This window comes from Rhagoletis zephyria, unplaced genomic scaffold (genome assembly GCF_001687245.7).
Source record: "Rhagoletis zephyria isolate East Lansing unplaced genomic scaffold, Rhagoletis_zephyria_1.1 Rzeph_scaffold_01532, whole genome shotgun sequence".
Classification (NCBI taxonomy): domain Eukaryota; kingdom Metazoa; phylum Arthropoda; class Insecta; order Diptera; family Tephritidae; genus Rhagoletis; species Rhagoletis zephyria.
Genome location: NW_016158616.1, coordinates 110,572 through 119,122, shown reverse-complemented (window position 1 = coordinate 119,122; position 8,551 = coordinate 110,572). Strand labels below are relative to the sequence as shown.

General features: G+C 32.8%; 1 protein-coding gene across 3 annotated transcripts in view; it reads right to left on the bottom strand.

The window, feature by feature from the left end:
* Positions 1-3,740: 3,740 nt before the first annotated feature.
* Pgant9 (polypeptide N-acetylgalactosaminyltransferase 9) overlaps positions 3,741-8,551 on the bottom strand; it is a 112,022-nt gene continuing 107,211 nt past the window's right edge. For all 3 annotated transcript variants that reach the window (XM_017617969.1, XM_017617972.1, XM_017617970.1), the window contains exons 11-12: positions 7,848-7,955; positions 3,741-4,243 (exon numbers count right to left, since the gene is read on the bottom strand). In XM_017617969.1, coding sequence (XP_017473458.1) covers positions 4,082-4,243; positions 7,848-7,955 — 270 coding nt within the window. In that variant the 3' untranslated portion in view covers positions 3,741-4,081. The remainder of the gene's footprint in view (positions 4,244-7,847; positions 7,956-8,551) is intronic.

Below are 8,551 nucleotides of genomic sequence, written 5' to 3'. Positions count from 1 at the left end.
ATTTAAATGTCTCAATTTGATTACCATATTTGATTAAAATTAAAATTTTCTTTATTTCCTAATTTTGCATGCTGAAAATATTTAAATTTATTTATATGTATGTATACTTACGCTGAGAATACTAAATCCTTGCACTTTTGAGTGCTGACATCACTTACATACACACATACAAGGCCATGGGAATCGGAGTTGCCTATCTTCAAAATCATCAAAATTTATGAGACAATAGGGGGATTCTCGAATTCATGCAAAGCCTTTGCATTGTTCGTGGATTGCAAAGCTTTCCCATAGGATAAGCGGTTTTTACTGAGCAATCCGTGCACTGTGCAAAGGCTTTGCAAAACTTCGCGAATACCCCTATTTTTGCAAAATTTTTTTGTCTGGTTATGACCAACACCTTTCTATTAAGCAAACATTAGATAGGCAATATTATATTTTTTCAGGAATACAGATAAAGCTCTTTGGCTTTCACTGACTCATACATGCATATATTGATTTTGAAATAAAAAACTACTTGTAAAATAGAAGAAATCTAATAAAAAAAACTACATACTTTCCTAGAAAAAAAAATATTTGTATGTAAATGATTAAAAAAAAAATTGTGCGAAAAATTTATTTATTTAAGCAGAGCTAAATTATTTCATAAAACAATAATTATAATCATATAAATTCTTGATAAACTAATTTTGGCAAGATATATATAACTTAAAAATAATATTTTTTTTAACAAACTTATTAGCATCACACATGCACAAATGAATTTGTGAACGAAGAATACGTATATGTAATCAATAATTTTTGCCTTGTCAATTAATTAAAATTAAAGAAGCAAAAAAAATTTATAGACTAATAAATTAAAAATTAACAAGCTTTTTTTCATAAAGATATTGGGATGCTTTTAAAACAAAAATTTCTTTACAGCAGCAACAATTTTTCTCAGGAAGCGCTGACTATGAAATGTTAATACATTTTTGCCAAAAATGCAGGATTTTCAAAAATTTTTTTCTGCTGAAGTATAACTTTGATGTGATATAATTTATAGTATACATACATTCTTTTTTCTAATGATAACTTAACGTTAGAAATATTAGTACCTAATTTAAACAATTTAGAATTTTCAATATTTTTTTTTCTATTTTTTACTTAAAGTTTTAATCACATATAAAAAAATTTAATTAGTTTTTCTAAGGTCCGTTTTCTGAAGTAGGTTGTAAAATTTATCTGCCCCTTAAACAGAACTTTTGTTTGTGTTTGAAGTGCAGATAAATTTTAAAACCTACTTGAGAAAACGGCACTAAAGAACTAAATTGTTTTCAATACTTTTTTTAAACATTTTTACTTGGGTTTGCCAGAAAAAATAATATGACTAACAAAAGAAAGTTTTTATGAAAACAATTACATTCAATCGAAAAATTAGACATTTTCGAAAAATTCTAAATTGGTCAAACACTATATTTTCATAACTGGAACATGCTAATTTTTTGGTGTGAACAATTTTTTTTTGTGCAGAAAAAACCTACTTAGGGGATTCGCTCCATCCGAAAAGCTAAAAAAGTTTAAATTGAATTTCATAAGAATAAAATCCGCCAACTCATAGTACATATATAAAAGAATACTTTGTATATTTTTTATACATAAAGGAATTGAAAATAAAAACCTTAAAAAAAGTTTCAAGGCAATAAATATTGAACCTAAAATTTTTTTACATTTACCATTTTAAATTTTTTTTACGAGCATATAGAAAGTACATACATACGTATAATGATTAAGTTTCCTATACTTTTAATTAAAAAATTAAATACAGGAATGTTCCATCTTATTGGTATCACTAACCACACACTAAAACCGATTCTTTTTTAGTGTTGATGAACGCTGAATTTTACTTTTCCTTTTTCTAAGAAAATATGAAATAAAAAAAGCAAATAATATTTTAATATAGAATCTTTTAATGAAATTAAGATTTCATAAAATGCAAAAAAGTCCAAAAGCCAAAGGATTCAACCTAAAATGAACTTCTCTGCATATATTAAGTTGAAAGTCGGTTAAAGGATTATTTGAGATATGGCACTCAAAAACGTGTTTGTTTAGATAAAAGATTTAAGTATTTAAATTAGAGGACCAAGGCTTGAAGTAGTCGGTTCATGGATCGAGCGGACGTCAGCCCATTGGGCATCTCTGTTGAACAGACTTTAGAATTAAGCATAGGGTTCTTACCCCCAAAGTTCGCAGGTTGCGCTAATTCCTCGGAGGCAGCCTGATTAAGCGAGGGTTGCACTGCTAACTACTTTCTGGAAAATTTTTAAATTTATTAAAGTTTTATACTTCTTTCAAGAAGTAAAAAGCGTTTGACTTGAAATTCAGCGCTCACCACTTTTCACAAATTCACTACAATAAAAAATGAAAATATATATTTTTTCTGGTCACACATGTCTTGCGTTGCTTGGCTTGCAAGCTTGTTAACTTACTTACAAATTCCTAGTCTTCTTTTACAAAATTTGATATTTCATTTTAAATGCAGCGTTACTGACTTAATGCTTATGATCTGTTTTTCTACACTTGACTATGTCTTGCATACTTAAAAATTATTTTTTTTTATATTTCTTTTATTACATTTTATATTTTATTATAGCAACTACAACTTGACTAAACACTCTGTTTTTTTCTTAATATTTTATTACTATGCTAAACTATTACACTAAACTCTTATTTTATTTAAGTTTAAATTTATTACATACAAACTTTATAAATACATATTTTTACTCATCATCAGCTGATATTTTTTGATTTATATTACAATATAGACTACACATATTTTTTATAGCCTACTTCATCTTTATTTTAGACTTAAGCCTACTGTACAACAGTCGTTCATTTTTGCAGTATGTGTTTATATGTGTAACGCAAGCATGTACGAGTACATATGCACATTAGGGCGGGTCACTTTTTATTTTATTTTTAACTATGCGAGTATCGCATTGAAGTATTCTACCTGTAATTCTAAGCCAATTAGTTGCAGAAACCATGGGTCTAAAATCAATTAAGAGTTTTCCGAAGTACGAAAATAAGTTTCCAAGTAAATGTGAAAATGTTCACTGTTGCGCCCACCAGTGGAAGTTTTAAGAAAAAGATAAGTGCAGAAATGGATTCTTCATCGCAAAGACTCCCATAAAGCATATTTTTTGTAAAAAAATCGAAGCACTTCTTTGTGACACTACAGCAAAATTCTAAGGAAAATGAAGCTATTTTCGCAATTTGGCAAGCTCGAAATTGATTTTGGAGCCATGGTTGCTTCGGCAAATTTGCTTGGAAATACATGTAAAATACTTCTGTGCGACATCCGCATAGTCAAAAAAAAAATAATTCAATTTCCATACAAATTGACCCGCCCTAATGTATCTACATACACTACCGGCGCTACGTGGGACTTTTATGTGGAAATATTTTTCAGTTCGAACGGAAGCTTAAAGATTATCTGCGTGTGTGTGTTTGAGTGTTGTTGTAAGTACTTTCGCAATATCCTTTTACCTGGAGATGCCAGCTTTAACACGGGCCAGACATGTTACAAGTGCACACACATACAAATGTCTGCATAAATTCGCTTTTTCCACCACAAATTGTTAAGCGTAAGCTTAAATTTCTCTTCATGTTAGTGGTTTTGTGTGTATGTATGTATTTATGTGTGTACATACGCTTGGCCATAACTGTGGCTGCAATTTCGCATTTAAAGTCATGGATAATTGTGACCATATTGTGCTTGAGTTGTTATCCGCTGTTAGCCGCTGGATGCGCCATGCTATCACTCGCGCCAGTCGTTGCACTTCAGTTGCGCGCTATTTCGTGGTTGTTGTTGTTGTTGTAGTTGGTACTGACCTCGTCGGCTACTTCCGTATCTCATTTGTTGCAGCACTTTATGTTGTATATATCCGTGTTGTTTATTGTAGTGGTTGTTGTTGTCTTAATTTTTGTTTTGTTGTTACAGTAATTTTTGTTGTTACAGTTGTGTATGTCCTGTGCGTAATTTATGCTATTTTCGTCGCTTGTGCGTCGGCAATAAAACCGTGCCATCGGCATAAAAGTAACCTCACAATTTCGATGGATCGTAATTTTCGAGCTTCCATTGCTGTCGCAGTTGATTCGAACCGCACTCTTCCATGAGCACTTTGTCTTTCTTCTCCGAAATGGCTAGACACTTGTCGGACGGACCGTGTCGTATTTGATGATTTTGCTGATTGTATTTCCAGAACTGCAAAAAATGTGGAGAGAGAGAGAGAGAGTGTGTGAGATGAGAAATATTGGCAATAAGTAATACTAAGTAGGCTGTAATTATTCTCATAATTGTCGTTATCGAGCCTGCTTTGTATATACGCATGTATACAAGAGTGGTTCAAGTTTTGTATCAGAAGAAAAAAAATGTCATCGTAGAAAACTTTTTTCCTGGTAAGTTCTAGCACTTCAATTGTGCAAAACAGGGTGCTCAAGAACCTTGAAATGCGCTACTGAATCCCTTTGAAGCTTAAAAAAAAATTGGTGATTTTTTATATAAAGCGACTGTTGCCTGACAACCGAGCTTGAGTATTTTTCAGCTAATTAAATTTGAAGTGTTCTTAGGTTGCTTAACCAACTGTTTGGTTAATATATGTACCAAATACTTCTAGAGCAAAACGTAAACATTTCATGAGCATCCTCTAAATTTTACTTAGAAACTTAGAAGTTTGGTGGCAGCAATTTTTTTTAAAGAGGAAAAATTTTGGTAAGTTGCTCGAAATTTTTTCGGATTTTGTTTTTTACCACCTTAATGTACATGCTGATCGATATAATTCACGATATATCAAATTGATGTATTTGTATTCCTGTATTTATCGAGTTTTTCATCGATATTTTAACGATACATGAGTTTCTATCGGAATATTTTAATCTAGATATAATCTATTGGGAATATTTATTTGTTTTTTATACACATATTGTTGCCGATGTATTTGAGTAATTCGTTACATTACATACATACTATCGATATTATTGTTGATATATAGCATTTTATTAACTAAACCTACAAAAGGGTGTGCCTGCCTCTGACAGCTTATTATGTCTCAGGGTTAAGTTTGCTTGGCCCACCGATAAGATCTCAAATAAATCAACCTTAGGCTTCGCTGCCTGTACCGAAATGTCAATTAAAATGACTGAGAGGCGTCGAATACTCGTTTTTTATCCTTCCTCGAGTAAAATTTCTCTGGTTTGCATTAAAAAAGAATGTGGAAAAATCTGTGAATTTACGCTAGAGTGCCTATAATATTGAAATATCCTGTTGCATATATGTGGTGTTAAACCTAAATTCCGCTTTCGTTTGAGGAACTGGCAATGTTATCAGCTGTTTCTTTTTGAACCAATCGAGGGCTAGGCAAATGGATTTTCGTAATCTTAAACTGGGAGGTAGATGAAATCCTTATTGGTATTCGATGAATTTGATTTATTGGATTCTGCCAGCAAGTAGTTTGGCGAAGAAATATGCTAGGCCCTACACTTTTTCAAAAGAATCGTTCTGCTCTACAGCCAAAGGCAAGGTGGATTTTTGATCAAGTAACTTCCGTCTTGGCAGAGGCATAGTGCTCCATTGTTCGTGCCCGCTGTGAGTGAGTGCTAATAAGAGGCACATTTTCTTAATATTTTTACAAAGAGAAAATAAAGGCATCAATGAAAATTGACTTGGTCCAACAGTGTCACCTCCACTATTTATGCCGGATTGGCGAAGAAGCCGGCATATCGACACTGAAAGTGGTGAATTGATTCTTAGTTCGCTGTGATAATGTCGACTAGAAGTCTTGCCGCAGATCTGTTAAGTTTTAGACGGTCTGCCGTATTTTGCCTATTTAATCGTGGAAAAATAATTTTTTAACGTCTATGGTGTATTCACTTATGTTTTCTAAAATACTTAAGTAATCTATAAACAGCTGCCTGCCTCATTTGTTGGCATCTCATGGGGATACCTGGCCAACTCATCCAATGCCTCTCTTCGATATTTCCAGTTCGGAAATCCAACAAAGAGTGGCTTTGAAATGGCTCAGTACTGCAAACGCCGCTGATATTCCAGTACAAATCCCCAATTTAATTACTTTGGATAGATAGTATTGCCAGCTGGGACCGTTATATTTAGTAGCATAAATCTCAGCTTAGAAGTCAATGTGGTCGTTTGTTATACGCAAATATTAACTAATTTATAGATAATCCTGGTAGAGATCAATGTAAACGGATATATATATGTATTATCATCTACCGTTGCACTATGGGTAATCAAATCAATTTTTGTGGCCAAAAGTCGTTTTTCATACTTAAAAAAATAAACTTTTAGTACTTGGTATTTGATAAAGAAAACTTCAAACCAAATAGCGGTGTCTTGTCAGGTGGTCAAAGTCATTATCTGTGAGTGAATTATTGGAATCGATTACTTATGTGTTTTTTAGCTATTTCCAAACTACAATATTTAAGTTAATTATCTAAAAAATTAACAAAAATGTAGAAAAATAATAAGTACTTTTAACTGGTAGTTTTTTGATATGTTTTATGTTTTTTTAGGGAAAAACTTTTAACCCTTTGTCTACCGGTCTGGTCCAATGGACCTGAATGAGATTTTATTGTGTTCCCATATCAACATCTGATGATTTTGAGTTCCGTTGCTAATTTACTTGCTTATTTCCATGTATTCTACAGTTTTTTTTATCATGCAAATTTATTTAAATAATTAGTATTTCTATTGTTAATCTAGCGGGTAGTCCGTTGGACCCATGTTTTTAATTACATAGGGACCCATTTGCCCGAACGGTAGGTAATGCTAGTTTATTCCGCGGTGGATAGAAGGGTTACAATTTTTTTGTTTTAAAAATTAAATTTGGAAAAGATTTTAAAATTTTAGACTTATAGCCACTGTATAAATAGTTCTGATAACTTTTCAATAAAACCATAAATAAATTAAAAAGTGACCCCTTCGGTCGTCAAGGGTTAAATGTTTTTTTTTTTTGCAAAAATGTGCCAATCAATTAAAATTTTTCTTTTTTCTTTTTAAATTTTTTAGTTATGTCATTATTAATTTTTGCCACAATAATGGGTCAAATTATCCATGGTGCAATGGTGGGTTTTCATTCCATTCTCCAATGGTGGGAACCCCTATAGGTATCGTCGTATTGAAGTCTCTAGCCGTCTTATTTTTTTATTTTACTACTTATATATAAACTCTCAAGTATTTATAAACAATTAAATGCGCCATTCTATTAGCCTATTTCCACCCAACGCTTAACTGTAGTTAAGAGCTCAGATAAGTTACAATAATTTTAACCATAGGTGATCGGCAAAGTTTTTTTCTTAATTTTTGTTTTCTCCACTCGTTTGCTGGCACTACTTCGAGTTGTAATCTGTTTTTTCCAATAGGCATAAACTGCCATTAAGGCTTTGTGCAAATGTTCTATAAACAATCTCTTTTCACTAACTTAGAAAATTTACTATTTAGCTTTAATAGTAATAAAGTTATAAACTAGTCTATCCTTCAGCCTATCAAACACAGTTCTTTAGTCACAAGTCAAGATTTGGGGGGGGGGGGGCTTATTGAAAATTCTAAGCATGCAGTTTTTCTTAACTGTACCAGATGTACATATAACATTTTTTTTCGTCACATACTTAGTGTAATTTCTCGTTTTAAATTTTGCTCACTAATTACAGCGTTCAATATTTTTCCAATTCGCGAGTCATATTCGAAACAAAAGGCAACTATTCAGCAATTTTTTGCTTTGACCATTCATTCATGCAGTCCTCCATTCACATACCACTTTGGCGGCCAGCAGCATAAACTTTTTGAGGCTTACCTGATTTCCTTTGGAACCGTGACATGGATACAGTATCACATCGTGGCCAGCATAATCAAGACAGGCTTCATCGCGTCGTATTTCACCCGCTTTGCTGAGCATCCAATACTGCAGAGACGCGTGCAAAACGCGTAAGTGAGTGTGTGTGCGTACATGTGTGTAGTTGGTTTGTCATGCGGCGACCGCGCGGCATATGTCGGTAGCAGAAGCATTCGTTAGATTTGATGGGTCGTATGGTTGGTTGTTTTGCAAGTTGGTTGGTGGGTTTTGGCGAGTTGGTTGGTGGTCGACATACGACATAGATGTACGAGGAGTAATGATGATTTCGTAGCAGCAACCATTCAACATTAATGTCAGTGACAGGAGCAGCAACGGAAGCAGCAACAGCAGAAGCATTCATTCAAAGCACATCCCAAGCGGCAAGTTGGTGGAAAATAAAATATTGGAAACATTTCGTTAGTGGAGTGGTAATAAAAAATGGCGCAAACGGAATGCGTGCGTAAAATAATAAAAAAATGTGCAATGAGTAAAAAAGTGTATAAATCGAAAGAGAAATGAAAAGCAAATGAAAGGAAAATTATTTATGAAAGAAAAAAGTATAAAAAAGTATAAAAAATGGCGAAATAAAAATGGCAAACGGCAAATGGAAAACCGGCAAGCGTATGAATGATATGCAAAAAAAAAAAAAAAAAAAAAAAAAAAAA